The sequence below is a fragment of the Rutidosis leptorrhynchoides genome, chromosome 10 (genome assembly GCF_046630445.1).
Source record: "Rutidosis leptorrhynchoides isolate AG116_Rl617_1_P2 chromosome 10, CSIRO_AGI_Rlap_v1, whole genome shotgun sequence".
Taxonomy (NCBI): domain Eukaryota; kingdom Viridiplantae; phylum Streptophyta; class Magnoliopsida; order Asterales; family Asteraceae; genus Rutidosis; species Rutidosis leptorrhynchoides.
Window position 1 is genome coordinate 235394063 of NC_092342.1, and position 25534 is coordinate 235419596.

At 33.5% G+C, this 25534-nt stretch overlaps 2 protein-coding genes across 2 annotated transcripts; both read right to left on the reverse strand.

The window, feature by feature from the left end:
• Window positions 1-1496: 1496 nt before the first annotated feature.
• Window positions 1497-3472, reverse strand: LOC139873087 (uncharacterized). The gene is made up of 2 exons (XM_071861022.1): window positions 3211-3472; window positions 1497-2203 (listed from the first exon to the last, which is right to left on the reverse strand). Exons 1-2 carry the CDS (start codon window positions 3370-3372, stop codon window positions 1652-1654), a joined length of 714 nt encoding a protein of 237 aa, XP_071717123.1. The 5' UTR covers window positions 3373-3472; the 3' UTR covers window positions 1497-1651.
• A 10070-nt stretch (window positions 3473-13542) lies between these two features.
• On the reverse strand, window positions 13543-14832 carry LOC139870882 (F-box protein At3g57590-like). Its single transcript, XM_071858646.1, has 2 exons — window positions 14104-14832; window positions 13543-13953 (listed from the first exon to the last, which is right to left on the reverse strand). Exons 1-2 carry the CDS (start codon window positions 14830-14832, stop codon window positions 13543-13545), a joined length of 1140 nt encoding a protein of 379 aa, XP_071714747.1.
• Window positions 14833-25534: the final 10702 nt, after the last annotated feature.

Here is a 25534-nt window from a genome sequence, read left to right on the forward strand (position 1 = left end):
AAAATACACCTCCCGATGAGTAAACCCGAGGTCCCGATATTTTTGGGTTCGGTTCGGACTGGGCTTACAAGTCTAGGATAAGGTATGGAAATGGTTTTAGATTTTTAAGCAGTTTAGGTCTGGCAACGGTTTCAGATTCAAACCCCATTACCCGGCTCGTATACTCGAAAAAAATAATTGAATCTATATACTCGTGTTATATTTCAATATATACATATGTTAGTAAGTAAATGGGAACCCGTATACTCGTGGCGATAACCATTTACCCACTAGTTAGTTTATATATAAGGACCTGTCGGATATGAGTCCGGGTTTGGGACGGAGTTTTCAATCACCTTCGGGTCGAGATTACCTATATCCATCTCATACCTGGCCCGATCCATCCCGTATAGTCAATCAATGAAGGCCAATAGATTACCAGACGAACTACTCGACTATTACATAAGCAATTAAATACATTTGCAAGATACATTTGTTACATCATTCCCAATCATGAACATGTCATTTCTAGCCCGGAGTATAACAAAAATCCCTCAACCTATAAATTAGCTTCCCGTTGTCATCAACTCGGTGAAAAAACACCTACCGAATGCGACGATATAGACCGGGCCGGAATAAACTCTCGAATCACGTTACCCCTTATTTCCCGGCTAGAGACATGTATAAATCGGGACCATTACCAGATTTGACATCTTTCGAGCGGGACTACAGAAAAACACACTCCTCAACGACATAAACAAAACACATATTCAACCAAGAACGAAACAAGACTAAACAAACCAAAACCACCCGACTAGCATAAGAGACATCATTACACGTTCAGAATCAAGAGCGTTGGTTGTGTTTCCCATAAATGAAAATTATGACCAAAACAAAGTTTGAAGAAGTCGTCCACGAGAACACCTTGAACTTAATACTTTGAACCGTTGCTCTCCAACAACAGAATTCTTCTCCGAAAATGACTCTGTTCCTTGAATTTCGAATTGACTAAAGTATATCCAGACCAATTAGACCCAAAAATTTCAAGACATTAATACCAATTCCTTGAACCAATTATATGAAAAATACGCCAAAGACGTGGGAATGACCTAGTTAATATTCCACCATTCGAACAAAGCGAACTAAGTTTGGAAAGAACATGTACAATAAAATGAATGAGAAGATGATCAACCGATTCCGCGTCTTCCAACACCAAATACAAGATCATCTTGACCAAACAGTTCAATATTTCTATGTCTTAGGACTTGTTTTACGGATATACAACTTTGAATAGCAAGTCAGCAAATGAAAGACAACACACCTTCCAACCCGACAACTTCTTTTCAAATTTTTTAATGACCGGATTCTCAGATTAACCCGTTTTTAATTTTGCATCGCAATAACAAAGTCACTGATGTTATGTTGTGAGCAGTTCTGCTAGCCAGAGTACTTATAGATAAAAAAAAAAAAAGTGTCACTCTTGAATTCACAATGAGTAAGTAATTCGCCAAAAAACAAATAAAAAAAAAAAAAATTACAAACAAGATAGCAAGATCAGGCCACTAATACAGTTATCGTCGTATTATAACAAAATTTACAACCATTACATTCTAACAACATTACTCAACTTCATATTATATCAGTGAGTACACTGCACTAAACAGCCTTACCATCAAACAGCCTCAATTGCACTGGACTCTGTCTTCTCTCTAAGAGAATAACTATGAAGACTTCTAGTGAAACTAGTAGTCGTATCCAAGAAATAAAGTACAAACGACATAATGATGCAACACACAAACATAGGAATCGGTCCAAAGATCCACAAAAAAAGTGGAAACGAGAAGTAAAACGCTCTTAACCCAATCGACCAAAACAAGCTTCCACGATTCAAGTTCCTAGCAACGTAATGTATAGGCTCTCTTCTGTCTATGAACGTAGGAACAGTGACCAAAAAGCTAACGTGTGCATAGTACCGAATGGACTGCACGTTGCATAGAAACGCAACGAGAAAACATAATAAGATTGCAAAGTATTTTACTGAAGATAAAAGTGAAGTTTTGTTTCCGTACACTAGTTGTGAAGCTGCATGGTCTGAATTTGACGTGCTGCTAACGAAAACGCTGATTATTGAACTTAAAGTAATGGCGGTTGTTGCTAAAAGAGTCGATGCCATTATGTTGTTGCGGATTGTTTGAACTGCTAGCACACCGTTCTTCAATGGATCCTATTAAGATAAGCAGCACATTTAATTTCAATAGATGTTATCATTTTAAGATATTATATTATTATTTCTAGCTTCTATATGAGGAGGCAGTTTCACCACATTTATGTGTGATTCAGTTTATGTTGGTGATATCTTTTCATTATCAGATCAAATGAGAAAACAGAAAATAACAAAATTAGCGAAAATGGAAACATGCCCGGTTTAGCCTACTGTAATAATTGGGTTCGAATCCACAAAGTTGAAAAAATTAATCCACATCGTGGCCACAGAGGTTCACCAGCCATCACTTCGGGCTGACCGCAAAACGGGTAGTCTCTCTGGGATCAGTCGGCTCGTAAAGTGAGTCGGATACCCAGGTATACCCAAAAAAAACTAATTGTAGAGTTGGCCTACTTTGTGGTTTGGTTCAGCTTGACCCGCCCGGTTCAACATGTACTAAAACTCTTTTAACTGTTGCTAACCAAACTCATCTTGACTCAACACAACACTCTTGAAATAAGCACTTAAAACTAAGCATGATGACTACTTATTCAATTATTAGAAAATTATCACTGATAAAAAAGTAATCTCTTAACAATGATTGCCAACATAGATGTGTAAAAACAGAGCAAAATAAAGGTCCAATTGTACAAATTTCACTTTGGAAGTTACATATACAAAATAAAAATCCATAACCATACTTTTTACAATAGAAAGTTACCCGAAAACCATGTTTGAACTTTGAACCCAATTGTACAATTTTTTCACATAATTTAATCTAAATTGCTTCCAAAATTCCAGAAACACTTTGAGAAATTCATCTCATATTCAATCCAAAAAGTAGTCAAATTTCAGCATCTACACATTCCTTTCTACAATAATTTCTCAATAACTGATTACAAAAAGATGATGTGATCATTCAACTTACCTCCAATAACCCATTAAAGCTATCAATATATGCACATCAATCATACAAAATTAAACAATTTAATAAATAGAAGAAAAAAAAAGCAAGGAAGAAGACTGACAGACATCATAGAGAAAACCCATTGATTTCTACTCTGTGCATTGAGACCCATAACAGTTCTTGTAGGGTGTTTAACAACGGTATAAACAAGCCAAATATGGTACAAAATCATAAACCCTAATCCCAAAGGTACCAATACATAATCAACATCCTTCTCCTTCATTTTTTTTCACATTAATTAATCACTCTTCGAATTACAAATCTTATGTACTGTAATTTGGAATTGGAATTTTAAAAGAAAAGTGAGTGAAAGAAAGCATAAGTTCCTTGGAGTAGAATACAGAAGCTTTCTACTTTACCATGTTTTTCAGGATCCTACTTTATTAGTGTAGTGATCTGTACAAAACGACAATTGCGCTTATTTTACAGTCAAGGATTTACTGTTTACTATACAACTTGATGTTAATTTTTTTTATTTTTTATTGCTAAAATAACAAATACAATAAATAAACACGGATTCATCGAAATATGAACAAGCCGAAGGATACAACATACAGAAACTAAAAAAGAAATGAAAAGGCTCGAACCCAAAAAAACGTAGAACGCCTACCCGCTATCTATCTACCAGCCTAACTAGGTCAAAACTATTAAAACAAAATACAACAACCAGATCTATGATTCGTAGTTATTGGTGTCACTAGTTAAAATCTCAAAAAAGTTTACACAATCCAGTGGTATCACATACAAAAAATTACTCTATCCAATGATATCACTAGTTAAAAGTTCAAAAAAATTTCTACTGCAAAGCGCATTTCAGTGGTTGCCCGTGCTACCATTGACATTAAGGTAGGTACTGTTGAAAAATCGTGTGTACTTTTAAATCAGATTAACGCAGCGGATAGTTAAAATAATAATCTCTTAATATTTCATAAAATATTTACAAGATTAAATATTCATATATTTAGATTTAATAAAACATGCACATGATTAACGATCCCAAAGATCCAGTTACACCACTAATAATTGTCAAAATATGTAATTCACAAAGTGAGTAAACGATACACCTTTCTTGAAGAAACTGATTGAAGGAGAGAAACCTACGATCAAAAATATGACCGTCTCTTTGGATAGTCCACACTACACTTCAAACAACTTCAATGGATGCTAGTCCAAACCCAATTAATAATTAATCAACCTTTGATTAATATTATGAACCCAAAATAATACTTTTCTTACTTTCTCTCTTAAGTTTTCTGGTGACTCTCACTCTCCCAAAAACCAATCAATGCTTATATTTATAATATATGTGTAAAAGTAAACATTGAATTGTGAAGTCCGTGAAACAAAACGCGTACAAAGTTATTTTGTTTCTATCTATATTTTGATTCCCAAAATCTAATATTTGATTTGGTTTTAAAAAGTCGTATTTCTCAAATACTTCAGGGGTATGTTATGTAACTTATAATTAATAATTTCTATCATGTCGCTTTCATGTGAATAGTAAATTAATTAATTTCGATTCATTTACTATTCATATGAATAGTAAATGAATTAATTTCGATTTACTATTTTGTTACTTGAGTAATATATATACATCATATATATATATATATATATATATATATATATATATATATATATATATATATATATATATATATATATATATATATATATATATATATATATATATATATATATATATATTTTATTTGACGTCTCGGTGTATATGTGTGTGACCCCGAAGGCTCAAATGAAGTTGGCCATATAGTTATATGTTGTTCCTTGCACATTAATCCTACAGACTCCCACTTGTGCATGGCACAACACCAAGTAACTATACAAACAATGGTAAGCGTCTAGCAACACGTCATTGTCCCCAAATTCATGTGAGGGTAGTTTCTCGAAACTGTTTGTGGTAAGTTTTAAATGTCATTCGTCCTTTTGTTTCAGATACTTTAGTTAAACTTGAGATATGGATCATCGGTCATTCTCATTTGTTTAACAATTTTGTTTCTCAATCTTAGAACTGAATTAGATCACCAAATTAATTAAGTATCATCTTAATTACATCTGGGTGTGGCCACACAAATATCTTATTCATTCATCGAGGAGCTCAAAAAGTATCTAACTCCAAATATTTTAGAGGAACAAATCCTATATTGCATACACGTGTCTATCACGAGCTTTACATTATACCAAATAATGGCCTTTATAACAGCCTTATTCAGGACAACGTTTAATCATATCAAAATACAATGCTACACTCATCAAGACGGGCGTGCATCTCAAGTCTAAGGACACAAAGACATAATCACTAAAAGATTTACTACTGACTACGATCCATGTAGTGACATCTCATGGTTGGGTCATTCCAATATTCATCATCAATGAATACATATGAATTTTGGTCTCAACAAGTTAACTATTCATCATCAATGAATATAACCAAAATTTCACATTAATCTTAATTCATGTTATTCCCATAACATGACCGATTATGGAGATTTTGAATAATCAACAATTATTCATGGATTAAACATGCTAATATAGAACACAGTGATATAAATGAAAATGATCATACCAACTATATATCAATTCATTAATATAAAACTGCTTAATGTTCCAAAAATATCCAAATATTAAATTACAAATGAAAAAGATCAGTAGCATAACGAAGTCCAATATTACTAGCATGATCATCATGCTTGTTGTGCATCATGGGCTTCGTGAACGGGTCAGCCACATTATCATTTGTATGAACCTTTAAGAATACTAATATCATTTCTCTTAATGACTTAATGAATGTAGTCAAACTTTTGAAGAATGTACCAGATACTTTTATGTACATGTGATTCTTTCAAAAGTATATTAACACTCGAACTATCACAGTACATATTATAGAAGATTGAATGTTGTGTACTACTCTGAGTATAATAACAAATTTTCTTATCCAGACAACTTTCTGAGCAGCTTCTCAGTCAACAATGTATTCTGCTTTTGTTGTAGATTGTTCAATAATGCTCTGCCTAGAGCTCTTCCAATCAACTGTCTTGCCCATCATGACAAAGAAACAACGTGACTGGATCGAGAATCATCTTGATCAGTTTGGAAACTAGAATCAGTATAAAATTTAATACTTAACTCTTCTTCCAAACCACCGTAAACCAAGAACATATCATTAGTACTCTGCAAATACTAAAGAATATTCTTAACAACAATCCAATATACTTCACCTGGATTATGTTGACAATGACTCGTCAATCTCAAAACTAACGAAACCTCGAGTATAGTACATATCATGGCATACATAATGGATCATATAGCCGAAGCATATGTGATACATTTTATTTGTCTCATCTCATCTGCTGTGATAGGACTTTTGAGACTTTCTCGCGGTTATGCCCTTTTGCATTGGCAAAGCTCCTTGCTTGGAGTTTTGCATGCTAAATCTCTGCAAGATAATGTATTTACTTTGATTCAAACTAATAAGCCAATTGGATCTATTGTATAGATCCTCATTCCAATAATATAAGTAGCTTCATCAAAATCCTTTATGGAAATACATTTTCCAAGCCAAGACTTGACATCTTGCAAGTTGGAATGATATTTCTAATAAGTAATATGTCATCAACATATAAGATTAAGAAGACTACTTTGCTCCCACTAGCTCTAATGTAAACTCAGGGCTTATCTTGGTTTTGAGAAAAATTAAACACTTTGATTTTCTCATTAAACTTAAGATTCTAGCTCCTGGATGCTTGCTTTAATCCATACATGGATTTTAGAAGCTTGCATACTTTATTAGGATGCTTAGGATTCATAAACCCTTCTACCTGAACCATATATACGTCCTCGCTTAGGTCGCCATTTAGGAAAGCGGTTTTGACATCCATTAGCCATATTTTTTTATCATGAAAAGTAACCATGGCAATAAATATCCTAATTGTTTTAAGGCACGCGACTGGTGAAAAACTTTTATCATAACATTTTGTAACCAATCGAGCTTTAAAAGTGTTTACATTACCGTCCATATCAGTCTTCCTTTGAAGACCCATTTTTACCTCATTGTCTTACAATTGGGTAGAAGATCAATCAAGTCTCATACTTGATTATCCTTTATGGACTGCATATCTGTATTCATAGAATCTAGTCATTTTCAGATTCAGGATCTGATATGGCCTCACGCAGCTAGAGGGTTCATCATAATCCCTTAGTTGAGGTTTATCTGAATTAATCAGATAATTAAACCTCATAAGCCGATGAGTTCTACTATATCTATAAAGTGCAGGTGTAACACGTTCTGGCTCACCAACAGTGTGCTCAGTTTTAACGTGTGGATTGCTAGTGCTTACTGAAGGTATGTTACTTTAAAGTACTTGAGTTTCTTCAAGATCTACTTTACTCCCACTGACTTCTTGTAAGAGAAGATCTCTTTCCAGGAATTCAGCAGAGCGAGCAGAAAACACATTGTCTTCAGCTTGGTAGTAAAAGTAGTAACCCATTGTTTCCTTTATGTATCGTACAAAGTAACATTAGATAGTTCTGTGTTCTAATTTGTTTGAAGTGTCATGCTTCACGTACGCTTTACAACCCCAGACTTTCAAATAAGACAACTTGTGATTCTTCCCATGCCATAACTCATATGGTGTCTTTTCTACCTTCATAGTTGGAATCATATTGAGTATGCCTGTAGCAGACTCTCATGCATATCCCTAAAAGACGGTAGTAGAGAAATCAGACTCATCATAAATCAAACTATATCAAGTAAAGTTCGATTCCTATTACTCAGACACACCATCGTGTTGTGGTGTGTAAGGTAGAGTGAACTATGAGACAATCCCACAATTCTTTAGGTTGTCCAAAGAACTCTTGACTCATAAACTTACTTACTCCATCGGAGCGAAGTGCTTTAATGGTCTTTTCAAGCTGATTATCTACTTCATTTTGGAATACTTTTGAATGTTAAAATAGCTTTATGTTTATGTTTCAGCAAGTGAACATAATCATAGCTACTGTACTAATCAGTAAATGTAATGAAGTAAAATTAACTAAATCTATACATTGTTCTTAAAGGGCTACATACAACAGTATGTATTAGTCCTAAAAGATCTTTAGCTCTTTTACCTAAATCGGAGAAAGAAGCATTTGTCATCTTTTCACATAAACATGACTCACATACATCAAATGACTCAGAGTCAATTGATTCCAAAAGTTCATTAGATTGGAGTTTTGCAATGCATTGTTTGTTTATATGACCAATATGACAATGTCATAGATAGGTCTTATTCAAGTCTTGCTTGAAGACTTTGGCAATGTAGGTATACACAGAATTCTCATTTGAAATTACACTATGCATATCAATTTCAAAAATACCATCACGTGGATAGGTATTAAGATAAATATATTATCCTTAGAAACTGAAATACCTAAGTGTGTAAATGCAAGTTCAAAACTAGCATCTTTCAAACTATGTCGCTCACAGTATTTAGAGCATAATGCTATTGTTCCAAAAAAACAATAAGACCACTTAGAGAAATAAGTTCAGAGGTACCAATAGCTTTAACAAAAGCTTGATCCCCTTTGCCTACTTGAAAATCCAGTGTGTCTTTCTTCAGTCTATTACTTCTTCTCATTTTCTTCATATTGTTACATGTGTGAAGGCCACAACCAGTTAACAAAGATCTAGGAATTACTAGAAGAAGTATATAACTATATATGGAATATACCTGATTTGCTAGTCTCACCAGCGTTGCATTTTCTCAGCTCAGATTGGAAGATATGACAACTTGCTTCTCCAATTGCCAACCTTTCCACAATGGAAACATTCGGCGTCTTTTGTTGGGCTTTCCTTCTTGGAAGGTGGAATACTTTTCCTAGCAAATGATTTGTCATTTTCCTTCCACAAAGTATTCGGCTTATTCTTTTTCATCCTTCAATCCTATTTCTTCCTGATCATCGAACAACATTCGATTATCATTTTGCTGAGCAACAACAACTGCCACAACAGGAAGAAAGGATATGGGTTCTAAACTTTATTCAACTTCCAATTATGCTTGAGAACAATTCTCAGGTTGCAGTGCCAGTCTAGGAAGTTTGAACATTGAGTTTATCCTTCTCCAACAAAGAAGGAAGTGTGTTTTGGTTAACGTTTTGATTATTTGACATCCACAACAGATATAAGATTCAATTTAGTATTTTCGATATTGAGCTTTAATAAATTAAATACCCAAGTTTTTATAATATTTTTAAAAAACAATTAATTTACGAAAGCCTAAGATCCACATAGAGGTTCCATAGCCACATCTGTTGATCAGCTAGCAGTTATGGAGTCTATTGGTAGGTAGCGGGTACCAATTGCATTACAAGTACAACTCTTAGATCTTTATGGGACCTAGAGATATATGTAGTCCAACAAACCACTATTATCTTATGGCATGTTTGTCCCATCATTTCCTCGAACTCAAGTCTCACCGTGAATACGATTAAGTCGTCCAATTTGGAAACAGTGAAAATTCACGCTAGTCTCACTAGATCGAAAAATCCACCTCGTGGCTATAATTCAGCCTAGTCTCACTAGATCAGAAAAATAACGAGGAGTGTTTGCAAGCTCATTGGATGGCATGACTTAAATTTGACGGGTATTTTAGAAAAAGTTTGTGTCAACGAATAATGCATGCACACAAGATTCGATACACTATTAGTTAAAAAAACATTTTAACCAATTGTATATGTCGATTATGTTTGTGATCTAATTTGTTATTTAATTTATAGGATATAAAAATAACAAATACACAAACGTGTATCGTTTTAAAACAATTTTAAAAGATGTCGTCCATATATATTATTTGACTTTCAAAATCATTTAACATTAAACTCGTTAGAGTTTAACTTATTTTAAAATCATCAATTTTAATCTTTGAAACTCGTTTAGAGTTTTATTTAATGTTTCCATCAAAAAACATATATAACTTGAGTCTCAAAATTATTTAACTTTAAACTCGTTAGAGTTTAACCTTTTAAAATCATTAATTTTAATATTTGAAACTCGTTACCGGTTTTATTTAATGTTTTCATCAAAAACATTTAGCATATATATTCTAATCAACAATTATATGTAAATGCAAAATTAAAACACAACTATATCATGCATCACACACACATAGCCTAGCTCAAAAATCCTATGTTTGATCCCATGAGCCGACATGAGATCAAGAGGTCAAACTAAGGGTAATATCGTAGCTCCCACTTAATTCAAGAATCAAGTGAAAACTTGACAAACGTCATCGTTGTTAACTTGACCTGTTCGCCATCTTCTAAGTCAAAATTCACGTTGCATCTTTATCTTCAATCTTCATCTTATTACATTTATTTTAAATTGAAAAATACAACTAATCTAATACTTTTACAATTTAGAATAAACATAAATAAATACTATGAAATTGAAAAATAAATATAATACAACTTTGGCTTCAAAATGGCCTTTCTCATAAAATAAATAATCAACATGACATAATATTGCCGTAATCAACAATCACAACAATCATACATAGGTCGGAGCATTATGGGCTATGTATGCAATTACAATTTTAATAACTACATTATTAAAACCTATATATGGCTTGTCCATGGTTATAATGCATGTGTATAACCATGGAATATAACAATCAACAATTATAATAAATATTCAAGCCATAATAATTAAATCTACAATTTAAAATAGTGATATTCTTTCAATCATATTTGTGCGTCATGAGGTTAAGTCCAAATCAACCGCGTTGACTTTAAAAACCAAAAAGGTTTCGACTTTTACCAATTCACCACAAAGCTAAATCTAAAGAAAATCACGCGACAATTAAGATGGTGTTAAAGCGGCTCTGATACCACTGTTGGAAAATCGTGTGTACTTTTAAATCAGATTAACACAGCGGATAGTTAAAATAATAATCTTTTAATATTACATAAAATATTTACAAGATTAAATATTCATATATTTAGATTTAATAAAACATGCACATGATTAACGATCCCAAAGATCCAGTTACACCACTAATAATTGTCAAAATATGTAATTCACAAAGTGAGTAAACGATACACCTTTCTTGAAGAAACTAATTGAAGGAGAGAAACCTACGATCAAAAATATGACCGTCTCTTTGGATAGTCCACACTACACTTCAAATAACGTCAATGGATGCTAGTCCAAACCCAAGTAATAATTAATCAACCTTTGATTAATATTATGAACCCAAAATAATACTTTTCTTACTTTCTCTCTTAAGTTTTCTGGTGACTCTCACTCTCCCAAAAACCAATCAATGCTTATATTTATAATATATGTGTAAAAGTAAACATTGAATTGTGAAGTCCGAGAAACAAAACGCGTACAAAGTTATTTTGTTTCTATCTATATTTTGATTCCCAAAATCTAATATTTCGATTGATTTGGTTTTAAAAAGTCGTATTTCTCAAATACTTCAGGGGTATGTTATGTAACTTATAATTAATAATTTCTTTCGTGTCGCTTTCATGTGAATAGTAAATTAATTAATTTCAATTCATTTACTATTCATATAAATAGTAAATGAATTAATTTCGATTTACTATTTTGTTACTTGAGTAATATATATACATCATATATATAAATTTTATTTGACGTCTCGGTGTATATGTGTGTGACCCCGAAGGCTCAAATGAAGTTGACCATATAGTTATATGTTGTTCCTTGCACATTAATCCTACAGGTACGCCCCTGACAACAACCCAAATAAGATAACGAAGGACCAACACACCTAACCAATCACAAGTATCTAAACGCTATACAAACAACACCAAACAATGATATCGCAAAAACAGAAAGAAAAATAAGAATTAACAAGGCGGTTTTACCACAATGCCATCAATCTTGCCGCGCCGAATATATTTTGCTGATCGGTTTTCAAACTTATACAGCTTGATTTGTTATATACAATAAGAGAGTACAGGTCGGAAAAAAATTAAGTTGTTTATTACGCAGTTGTTCTCTCTCACTAACAACCGTTAATAAAATCTCGTTAATTGCTGAAAGGCACCTGAGGGTAAGTTTCATCATTTTTCCTCCACTTATCCTTTCCTTTCCTTTTAAGATCTGAGGTATTGAAACTGAAACATTATGCACGTGATTGTTTGGTAATCCTACTTTGGATCACGGTGTCAAGTACTTATTTATCTCATTGTGTTTGGTTTTGAAGGACCAAATTTATGAAAGAGTAGGATGAAAAGAGAAGTGCAAATGCAAGATTACATAATGCAAAGTACAAAGATCTGCAGAAGCAAAACTTAATGTTACATTTGTAGAGGTTGTGAATTAAACTGGTTGCTTCAAGTTGGAGGACTTTCAGAGCTGAAGATTCGAAGCTATAATTAAGGACCAAATTTGTGAATCGTAATAAAAGGAAAAAAGTACAAAAGTTAAGTAAAGACCCATAATTCTATTGTTGTAAGGAATGTAAAGCCAACTATGAGATATATCATCATTAAGGTATTAAGGTGAAACAACCACTGACCGACAACCGAAAAACAACATCCTTTCTATTGGCTCTTTGCGCGGAGTGCACATTTAGGTGACCAAATTAACACTTGACCCGTTTCAAATTTTAACAACCACATTTGAAACATAACATGTTCTTAGGACATCAAATACATTCATACCAACGTTTTAACAAGTTAAAATATCACATATAACATTAAGTTTTATAAGACCCGCTATAATCTAGAAGTGGTAATTCCGACCCATTAAACGGTTTGGACAATATCGACGCTAGTAATACGAGCATGATCCTTTGGATAAAACTACACCACAAAAGAATCTATCCAAAAGCGTCTACCAAAGCATCAATCAAAAGCATATCATTGCAACAAATGACTAGTCATCTATCGTACCATATCTTTTGTCCAATTCGGAGCCTATAAAATGGTAAACAACAACGGGTAAACAATGCTTAGTGAGAACAACGAGTACACATATATGTTGAAACTGAACATTTTACACGTGATTGTTTGGTAATCGTACTTTGGATCACAATGTCAAGTACTTGTTTATCTCATTGTGTTTGGTTTTGAAGGACCAAATTTGTAAAAGAGTAGGATAAAAAAAATTACAACTGCAAGATTAACTACACATATAATGCAAAGTACAAATACAAAGAACTGTGGAAGCGAAACTTAAGGTTATATTTGTAGAGGCTGTACGTGATTAAACTAGGTTAAGGACCAAATTTGTGAAAAATCGGAATAAAGGAAAAAAGTGCAAAAAAAAGCTGCAAGGAAAAAGGTGCAAAAATAATATACTTGTATGAATATTAAGTGCACTTTCATCTTCAATTCTTATATGTCTTGTTGCATGCTCCATAACTCAGCGAGTGTGTGCATCACCTTCATCGTCATTTAGTGTACCTGATTGATCAAGCAGAAGTAGTGATTCTGTGTAGGTGGTCAAAGAGGCTAATTTATTGACATAAATACCAAAATTGTTGTAGTATTTGGAGTAGCGTTCAAATGCTACAAGCTCTCCATTGTGATTTCTTAATATAAGTTGGTTATTATCTCTTAATCCAAGTAATATAAGTTGGTTACTATCCCAATAAGTAGATGTCAATGGTAAGTTGATAGTGAAGAGTTTGGTAAAAGATTTTGAAACATGGTCCATCAACCAGACCGTACAAACTTCTTGAAAGCTCATTGTTCCTCGACCACCCCTTCCATGATCCATACGCGGGTCATCTATTTTTTCTCGAACCACACCAACACAAACAGACTCTCTTAGCTTAAATATATCAAAATGACAATCGGTTAACTCATCTTAAAGCGGAAGCTTTATTTTTGTGAATTCTTCACTTGCCAAATCAAACGATATAATACAAAAATTACGGTCATTCCTATCCGTGGCAGACCAATAAATAAACCTATTTATAACCAATGGAGTTTTCTTATACAAATTAAATTTGAAAAATTTACTAGGAAGTTTGATTAATGGACTTCTCCACATCCCTGAGTTTATTGTAAAAACTTCAACTCGCCAAACTTGACGTGAAGCTCCTCGTCGTCCATTTTTATTTGGAATAGCAAGCTCAACTATTTTAACAAGTTTAGGGTCAAGTGAGTTAGGACAAACTCCAAAACCAACGGAAACAAACACAGACGGGTAATAAAGCATGTCAATTGCTAGTGATTTTTTTATTGAAGGATTCCAAATAACGTACCGATCAAAAGTATCATCTTCGCCTATATGAAGACAGGAAAAACATAGCAAGCCATGAGAGCTACCAACAAACTCTAAATCTTTATCTAAATTAGTAAGTAGATTTACGAACGGAGGGTAAGTCAGGCAAATCTTGTGTTGGGGGAAAGAATCATCATCATCAACTACCCAACAACAAACATCATCATTACAAACATCATCATTGCTTACATCATCATCGCTTACATCATCGTCGCTTACATCATCGTCGCCTTGATCATCAACAACGTTAGTTATTAGAAGACGTGGTCGTTTAGCTTGGCGAACAATGTAATCAGAATTGAAGTCATGGCTTTGAGTCAAAGATTTCCATTCTTTTGAGACTAACCTAAATCGAATTAATGATTTAACAGGAAGCCTGCATAAGATTTCGATTTGAATAACGGAAGGTATGCGATCTGCCATTGATTTTTTTTGCGTCTGACTGACCGATTGAGATTGAGAGAGCGGAAAGAAGCGTTTAGGGTATTTCTGGTTTTGAGATTCAAAGCATGCAGCAATACATATACATAAAAGACGATAAACGAACAGGGTTAGAAGTTAGATGGGCCATCTTAATTTTGGGCTCATTAATAGAAAATCTGATGGTTTGACTTAATTTTCAAGATATTTTGGGCTTATTTCTGATTTCTGAAAGTGTATTTTATTTCCTTTTACTTTCAGTAATAGAAAATCACGATTCTCAATCGGTTTCACCTAGAATCATGCCTCAAATTTTATTTGAACATGTCTAGTTTATTTGGTGTTGGGGTCTCATCGAACCAAGTGACTTACCCTTGCATCCGGTTTTTAATCGTTTATTTCGTCTTGCCTAATTGTTTGTTTAGTGACAGATTTGATGGTTCTAATTGGCCATGGCGTTGGTGTTAGAAGCAGGATTTTCCTTCAACATGGGCGAAATTTTTTTAAAAATCGTAAAAACTTTTTTGGACAAAATACGGAGTTTTTGCGGCAAAAATTGAAGGTTTTTAGGCAAAATATTTAAGTTTTTGGACAAAATTTGAAGGTTTGTGGGCAAAATTTGAAGGTTTTGGGTCAAAATTTGTTGGTGATTTAAGGTTTTCAGAAAAATAATTTTCAATCTATTCAGTTATTAACATGTTACAAGTATATAATAAAAGATCAAATAATATATAGCGGAAGCAGTTAAATAAACAATCACCAAAGCCGGATCCATATATATTATACGGTTAATAATAAATAACACAAAGATTGATTAAGTTTTACCTCTCTTTGAAGACCACGAATCTGATTGAGAAGAACCTTTCAATGAATGCCACAGTATGATTGAGAGAAACCTACGGTCAAAAGTATGACCGTCTCTAAGGTTGATCCACACTACACTTCGAACAACGTCACACGGATGTGCTAGTCCCGACACAAGTATTGAATTAATAAATAATCAAACTATTTGATTATTTAATTAACCAAAACGAAATCACAATTAAACTTGGTCACAATAATAATCACCATTAATATTATTAATATTATTCCAGTGAAATCAAGCACAACAATTGTGTTGATTCTCATTGAAGGTGTCGACTACAGAGAATATAAATAAATCACATATTATGTGATGGTTAATAATAAGCAAAAGAAGCTTGGTTCTTTTGTTTACTGACGTCGACATCCAACATACAATGGAACCAATTTTTGTTTGTGACTTTTATTTTCCTCATCACAGAAGACTTGCAACTATGTTGAGAAAATTAAAATAAGTTAATTTTGTTTTTGCCTTTGAACTAATGAAACGGAACCAAATACCAGAATTGATTTTTTTTTACGACTCATCCATGTAACTTTTCCAACCTATAAGGCTATAATAAAGTCTTATTTATATTATAACTAATAAAACCCTATTAGCTTTAAGGCTTTATTACATTGGGCTTGGTTAATTATTTATTGGACGTAATTAGTCTAATAATTCAAGAGTCCAATAATTAATTAAGTTTAACTCCTTTCTCAATACTTGATCATATATATATATATATATATATATATATATATATATATATATATATATATATATATATATATATATATATATATATATATATAGTGAAAGGATCTAGAGAGAACTAAGGGTGGTAGAGAACCAATAGAACTCACATATTGAGCTCAATCTGCACATAGATTGAGTCAATCTGCACATAGATTGACCTCAATTTGCACATAGATTGAGTCAATCTGCACATAGATTGACCTCAATCTGCACATAGATAGAGTTCAATCTGTGAGTTCTCTGAGTTCTCTCCTACCCTTAGTTCTATGTGGATCCTCACCCTATATATATATATATATATATATATATATATATATATATATATATATATATATATATATATATATATATATATATATATATATATATTATTACATGATGTCTAGGTGTATATGTGTGTGACCCCGAAGGCTCACATGAATTCAGCCATATAGTCTTGTATTGTACCTTGCGCATTATCCTACAGACTCTCACTTGCGCACGGCATAACACCGTGTAACTATACAAACAATGGTTAACGTCTAGCAACATGTCATTGTCCCCAAATTCACATGAGGGTAGTTTCTCAAAAACTACTCATAGTAAGTGTCAATGTCATTTGTCCCTTTGTTTTAGATACTTGAGTTAAACTTGAGACATGGATCATCAATCATTCTCATTTGTTTAACATTTTGTTTCTCGATTCTCAGAACTGAACTAGATCACCAAATTGATTAAGTATCATCTCAATTACATTTGGGTATGGCCATACAAATATCCGTTCATTCTTCGAGGAGCTCAAAAGTATCTAACTCCAAACAATTGGGAGGAACAAATCCTATCTTGCCTACACGTTTCTGTCACGAGCTTCACACTACACCCAATTATGGCCTTTATAACAGCCTTTTACAGGACAATGTTTAACCATAAAGTATAATGCTCAACACATCGAAACCTGCATGCATCTCAAGTCTAAGGACATTATGACATAACCACTTGCGAGTTTTACTATTGACGCTGATCCATGAAGTGAAAACTCGAAGGTTGGGTCATTCCAATGTGCATCACAATGAACACATGTGAGTTTGATAACAACACTTTAGATATCCCCATGATCATATCAAACGCTCACACTTGTCTTAGTTTGATGTTACTCCCGTATCATCTATCGACAATGGAAACTTTAGAATAAATAATTATCCACGGATTCAAACATGCAAATATAGAACACAGTTTTATAGATGATAACAATATAACACATTATATCAGTTCATTACAAATAAAACTGCTTTTATGTTCCATTATCCAAATACCAAAATTATATAAGATTATTGGCTGAACTAAAGTCAATGTTCCTAAGATGATCAACACGTTAGGTACGCGACATTGGCTTTTTGAATGATTCAGCTAAATTATCTTTATTAAATGAACTTTTAGAATACGCACATCGCAAAGAATGTGTTTGGCACCTCACAGAACTGCTGGTTCATTTGTTATTTCAATAACACTAGTGGGATATTCAGTACTTGGGAAAACGTCAAGCCCAGAATAAATTTTCCGAACCAAATAGATTCTAGTGCAGCTTTCGAAGAAGTTATGTATTCTGAATTAGTAAACATCGCAATCATGAAATAACCCAACCCGTATTCCATATGATAATTTTTTTTTTAAGATAATACACATTTACGCGCCAATTAAATATGTAAGCCATTCCACAAGTTCCATTTAAACGTACAACAATTTAAATGTTTACAAAAGGCACGAAGGCTATTAATTAAGTTTAATACAAGTTTGACCCACTACAAATGATAGTTTATAATCCAAACGACACTCGAGCATGGTTTGGGGCTAAACTACCCAAAACGTTAGGCCAACTTCAAAAGCTAACCCAAAAGCACCCCCTGTCAAAATAAGCGGGAGACAACTAATCCAACCGTATGCCCTTACCCTTGTCCAAGCCGGAACCTGTAAAATGGTAAACAACGAGAGGGTAAGCAAGGCTTAGTGAGTGCAACAATTATACATACACATATATAACTTACTTACATGCAAACACTTACCAAATCCGCATACATACTAGTTACATAATTAGCATACCTTTCACATGTATAATGCTAAGTACCACGATAACAAGGCTAGTATAACAATAGCATATAACACAACAATACAATATGCTACAACACAAGTATAACGATGATGTTCACAACATCCATAGTACTCAAGATCTCAAGGCTAGCCCAACGAATGGTATCGTCAACATCGAACTTAAATCCCATTCGCCTATATTAATGTGGTATCGTCAACACCGAACTTTAAACCCACATATGAGGTATCGTCAACAACGAACTTTAAACCCTCATCAACGTCACTATAATAATCGTATGGCATCGTCAACATCGAACTTTAAGTCCATACGTATGAGGTATCGTCAACAACGAACTTTAAACCCTCATCCACAACATAATATACTCTAGGGTATGGTATCGTCAACATCAAACTTTAACCCATACCCCACAAGTAAATAAATCATATACATGCATATATAATTATTCCACTCACCTCAAGTCTCTTGTGAAAGCTAACCGAGCTTGCAACCCTTCAATGTAACGTACCTATTACATTATGCATTTATTAACATACAATCTAGTTGAATTAAATGCCAACTTCTAACCCTTGAGCATTTTATGACCCGATTGCATTAAATGACTCAACTACACCAAAACCGCCCATTAATGACCATTCCTTGTCATAAATCACTAAAAGCTAGTGATTAGGGTCTATTAACATCAACTAACACAAACTTGGTGTATTTCATACCCATTTTACCCAATTAGGTCAACTTTGACTCATATGACCCATTTTAACACTTACACTTGCAAGCTTAGTCAAACATGACCCAATTAACATCATTCAACTTTAAACAAGTGTTTTAATGCTTACAACACCATTAACACTTACAAACCTCATTTCATTAGACCAAACCCTAGATTATGGTAATTAGGGTTTCCTTTCAACAATCTAACCCAAAATCCACCCATTTAACCCTCAAATGGGTCACACAAGTTCCATATGAACCAAAACCTAGCTTAAACTAAATAAAACTCAAAACTTAAAGTTGAGACTTACCAAAACTATCCTCTTGTAGCTAATAGCAAGGAGAACAACTTTAATTTTTGCTCCTAGGATTGATTCACAAAACTTCTTCTTCAAATCTCAAGTTTAATCTAAGTGGATTTTAAGTTTTGAGAGGAAATTATGAAAGAAAAGGAAAAGAAATGAGAAATATAGGATAAGTGGCTGATATTAAAAGCTCCCATCAGATCTACACGCAAAAAGACCAAATTGCCCCTAAAACCTTTTTTAATTTGAGCAGAAATCGGAGTCAGAACTGTAGAGGTGCCGCGGCGCGGCTCCTTTCTCGCGGCGCGACATAAAGAAGGAAAAACGACCCTTCTTAACTCATGTTCTGATCTGGATTTGCTTTGATTGTCGCGTCGCAGCCCCTTTCCTCGCGGCGCGGCATTGGCCTATTCCTGATCACTTCGACAATTTAGCATAAATCAAAGGTTCAAATAACAAGCACAACATCTTTCACCCTTCCTATGCACGTCTAAACCTCAACCTTAGGTCTCACACGACTCGACGCCAACGCGACACATTCATAAACACGTTCACGCACGCATTCAAACATATATATATATATATATATATATATATATATATATATATATATATATATATATATATATATATATATATATATATATATATATATATATATATATATACATATACACTTATACGACAGCTAGCCCCATAGCTCATTTAATCACATAACGAACAAGTTATAAGCGTACTATTGATTAAGTACGTACCTTTAAACGCGCACGAGAAAACGGGGTGTTACAACTCTCCCCCACTTAAATCGGAGCGCGTCCTCGCGATCCACGTCGCATGATAAGAAGGAAGATAAACCAACACAAGCTCTTCGGGCTCGCAAGTAAACTCGGAACCCTTACTCCGACGCCATTGAACTTTAAAAGTCCTAACCTCTTTATGTCTCAACCTTTTGACCTTCTCATCAAGTATAGCAATCGGCTCTTCAACGTATTCTAACTTGTTGTTTAGCTCAATTTCGTCTAAAGGCGTCCATGAAGAATCATCCGCAAGACACTTTCGGAGATGAGAAACGTGAAACGTATTATGAATCCCCGCAAGTTCTTCGGGTAATTCCAAATGATACGCGACCTCACCAACACGAGCTAAAACCTTAAACGGCCCAATAAACCGAGGAGCTAACTTTCCTCATTTTCGAAACCGAATAATACCCTTCCATGGCGAAACCTTAAGCATCACCATATCACCTTCTTGAAATTCGATCGTTCGTCTACGTTTGTCGGCATACGACTTTTGCCTATCTTGAGCCTTCTTCAAATGCTCTCGAATCATATCAATCTTACAATTCGTCTCTAAAACCAAATCGGTACTCCCGATTTCCTTTTGTCCCACTTCACCCCAACAAATCGGGGTTCGACACCTACGCTCATAAAGCATCTCATAAGGTGGCATCCCAATACTAGTATGATAACTATTATTGTACGAGAATTCCACCAAAGGTAAGTGCTCGTCCCAACTACCACCAAAATCGATAATACATGCCCGTAACATATCCTCCAATGTTTGATTCGTACGTTCGATTTGACCGTCTGTTTGAGGATGATACGCCATGCTCAACTTCAATTGCGTACCCATATCTTCATGAAACTTTTCCTAAAATCGAGACGTAAAGCGAGTATCTCGATCCAAAATAATAGATATAGGAACACCGTGTCGAGAGATGACTTCCTTGATAAACAACTTAGCCAAGGTTTCCGACGATATCGCTTCCTTAATGGGAAGAAACAAAGCACTCTTCGTCAGTTGATCAACTATAACCCAAATCGATTCAAACTGGGTTCTCGCCGTTTTAGGTAACTTTGTGATGAAATCCATGGTAATGTGCTCCCATTTCCATTTCGGGATTTCCAACGGTTGTAACTTACCATACGGCTTTTGGTGCTCGGCCTTAACTTGCAAACACGTGACGCATTGCTCAACATAATTCACAACATCACGTTTCATGCCCGGGCACCAATAATCTTTCCTTAAATCAAGATACATTTTCGTCGCGCCTGAATGAATGGAATACTTTGACTTATGTGCTTCATCAAGTAGCACTTGTCGGTAATCACCCATCTTGTAGTGACCCGAACTTTTCCATGTTTATATATATATTAAATGAAATTGTTATTTACATGATTAAGTGTTTCCAACATGTTAAGCAATCAAACTTGTTAAGACTTGATTAATTGAAATAGGTTTCATATCGACAATTGACCACCCAAGTTGACCGGTGATTCACGAACGTTAAAACTTGTAAAAACTATACGATGACATATATATGGTTATATATATAGTTAACATGATTTTATTATAAGTATGTATCTCATTAGGTATTTTAACAATGAGTTATATACATAAAAATGAGACTATTAATTTAAGAAACTCGAAAACGATATATATAACGATTATCGTTATAACAACGTCTTACTAGGTACATATGAATCATATTAAGATATTTATACACTTGGTTAATTATGTTAAATGATAAGTAAATATATTATTAAGTGTATTAACAATGAAATACATATGTAAAAATAAGACTACTAACTTAATGATTTCGAAACGAGACATATATGTAACGATTATTGTTGTAACGACATTTAACTGTATATATATCATACTAAGATATATTATTTATCATAATATCATGATAATATAACAATTTAACATCTCATTTGTTATAATAAACAATGGGTTAACAACATTCAACAAGATCGTTAACCTAAAGGTTTCAAAACAACATTTACATGTAACGACTAACGATGACTTAACGACTCAGTTAAAATGTATATACATGTAGTGTTTTAATATGTATTCATACACTTTTTAAAGACTTCAAGACACTTATCAAAATACTTCTACTTAACAAAAATGCTTACAATTACATCCTCGTTCAGTTTCATCAACAATTCTACTCGTATGCACCTGTATTCGTACTCGTACAATACACAGCTTTTAGATGTTTGTACTATTGGTATATACACTCCAATGATAAGCTCTTAGCAGCCCATGTGAGTCACCTAACACATGTGAGAACCATCATTTGGCAACTAGCATGAAATATCTCATAAAATTACAAAAATATGAGTAATCATTCATGACTTATTTACATGAAAACAAAATTACATATCCTTTATATCTAATCCATACACCAACGACCAAAAACACCTAAAAATACTTTCATTCTTCAATTTTCTTCATATAATTGATCTCTCTCAAGTTCTATCTTCAAGTTCTATCTTCAAGTTCTAAGTGTTCTTTATAAATTCTACAAGTTCTAGTTTCATAAAATCAAGAATACTTTCAAGTTTGCCAGCTCACTTCCAATCTTGTAAGGTAATCATCCAACTTCAAGAAATCTTTGTTTATTACAGTAGGTTATCATTCTAATACAAGGTAATAATCATATTCAAACTTTGGTTCAATTTCTATAACTATAACAATCTTATTTCAAGTGATGATCTTACTTGAACTTGTTTTCGTGTCATGATTCTGCTTCAAGAACTTTCAAGCCATCCAAGGATCCATTGAAGCTAGATCCATTTTTCTCATTTCCAGTAGCTTTATCCAGAAAACTTGAGGTAGTAATGATGTTCATAACATCATTCGATTCATACATATAAAGCTATCTTATTCGAAGGTTTAAACTTGTAATCACTAGAACATAGTTTAGTTAATTCTAAACTTGTTCGCAAACAAAAGTTAATCCTTCTAACTTGACTTTTAAAATCAACTAAACACATGTTATATATCTATATGATATGCTAACTTAATGATTTAAAACCTGGAAACACGAAAAACACCGTAAAACCGGATTTACGCCGTCGTAGTAACACCGCGGGCTGTTTTGGGTTAGTTAATTAAAAACTATGATAAACTTTGATTTAAAAGTTGTTCTTCTGGGAAAATTATTTTTATTATAAACATGAAACTATATCCAAAAATCATGGTTAAACTCAAAGTGGAAGTATGTTTTCTAAAATGGTCATCTAGACGTCGTTCTTTCGACTGAAATGACTACCTTTACAAAAACGACTTGTAACTTATATTTCCGACTATAAACCTATAATTTTTCTATTTAGATTCACAAGATAGAGTTCAATATGAAACCATAGCAATTTGATTCACTCAAAACGGATTTAAAATGAAGAAGTTATGGGTAAAACAAGATTGGATAATTTTTCTCATTTTAGCTACGTGAAAATTGGTAACAAATCTATTCCAACCATAACTTAAACAACTTGTATTGTATATTATGTAATCTTGAGATACCATAGACACGTATACAATGTTTCGACCTATCATGTTGACACATCTATATATATTTCGGAACAACCATAGACACTCTATATGTGAATGTTGGAGTTAGCTATACAGAGTTCAGGTTGATTACAAAATATATATAGTTTGAGTTGTGATCAATACTGAGATACGTATACACTGAGTCGTGGATTGATTCAAGATAATATTTATTGATTTATTTCTGTACATCTAACTGTGGACAACTAGTTGTAGGTTACTAACGAGGACAGCTGACTTAATAAACTTAAAACATCAAAAATGTATTAAAAGTGTTGTAAATATATTTTGAACATACTTTGATATATATGTACATATTTGTTATAGGTTCGTGAATCGACCAGTGGCCAAGTCTTACTTCCCGACGAAGTAAAAAAATTTGTGAAAGTGAGTTATAGTCTCACTTTTAAAATCTAATATTTTTGGGATGAGAATACAAGCAGGTTTTATAAATGATTTACAAAATAGACACAAGTACGTGAAACTACATTCTATGATTGAATTATCAAAATCGAATATGCCCCTTTTTAATAAGTCTGGTAATCTAAGAATTAGGGAACAGACACCCTAATTGACGCGAATCCTAAAGATAGATCTATTGGGCCTAACAAACCCCATCCAAAGTACCGGATGCTTTAGTACTTCGAAATTTATATTATATTCGAAGGGTGTCCCGGAATGATGGGGATATTCTTATATATGCATCTTGTTAATGTCGGTTACCAAGTGTTCACCATATGAATAATTTTTATCTCTATGTATGGGATGTATATTGAAATATGAAATCTTGTGGTCTATTATTATGATTTGATAATATATAGGTTAAACCTATAACTCACCAACATTTTTGTTGACGTTTTAAGCATGCTTATTCTCAGGTGATTATTAAGAGCTTCCGCTGTCGCATACTTAAATAAGGACGAGATTTGGAGTCCATGCTTGTATGATATTGTGTAAAAACTGCATTCAAGAAACTAATTTCGTTGTAACATATTTGTATTGTAAACCATTATGTAATGGTCGTGTGTAAACAGGATATTTTAGATTATCATTATTTGATAATCTACGTAAAATTTTTTAAACCTTTATTGATGAAATAAAGGTTATGGTTTGTTTTAAAATGAATGCAGTCTTTGAAAAACGTCTCATATAGAGGTCAAAACCTCGCAACGAAATCAATTAATATGGAACATTTTTAATCAATAAGAACGGGACATTTCAGTTGGTATCCGAGCGTTGGTCTTAGAGAACCAGAAAATTTGCATTAGTGTGTCTTATCGAGTTTGTTAGGATGCATTAGTGAGTCTGGACTTCGACCGTGTTTTCTTTAAAAATGATTGCTTAACATTTTTGTTGGAAACTATATATTTTTAACATGTGAATATTATGTGATATATTAATCTCTTAACGTGTTTGATATTATGTGATAGATGTCTACCTCTAGAACAAGTCCCATTGACTCACCTAATAATAACGAAGAGTCGAATATATATTGGACTGATTCACAAGTTCCCGAAGAGGAACCGGAAGAAGAATCAGAACCGGAAGAAGAATCAGAACCGGAAGAGGAGGAACCGGAGGAGGAGGAACCGGAAGAAGAAATGGAACCGGTGGGGGAAATAATAAAACGGTTAAGTAAAAGAAAATCCTCAACCAACCGACCAA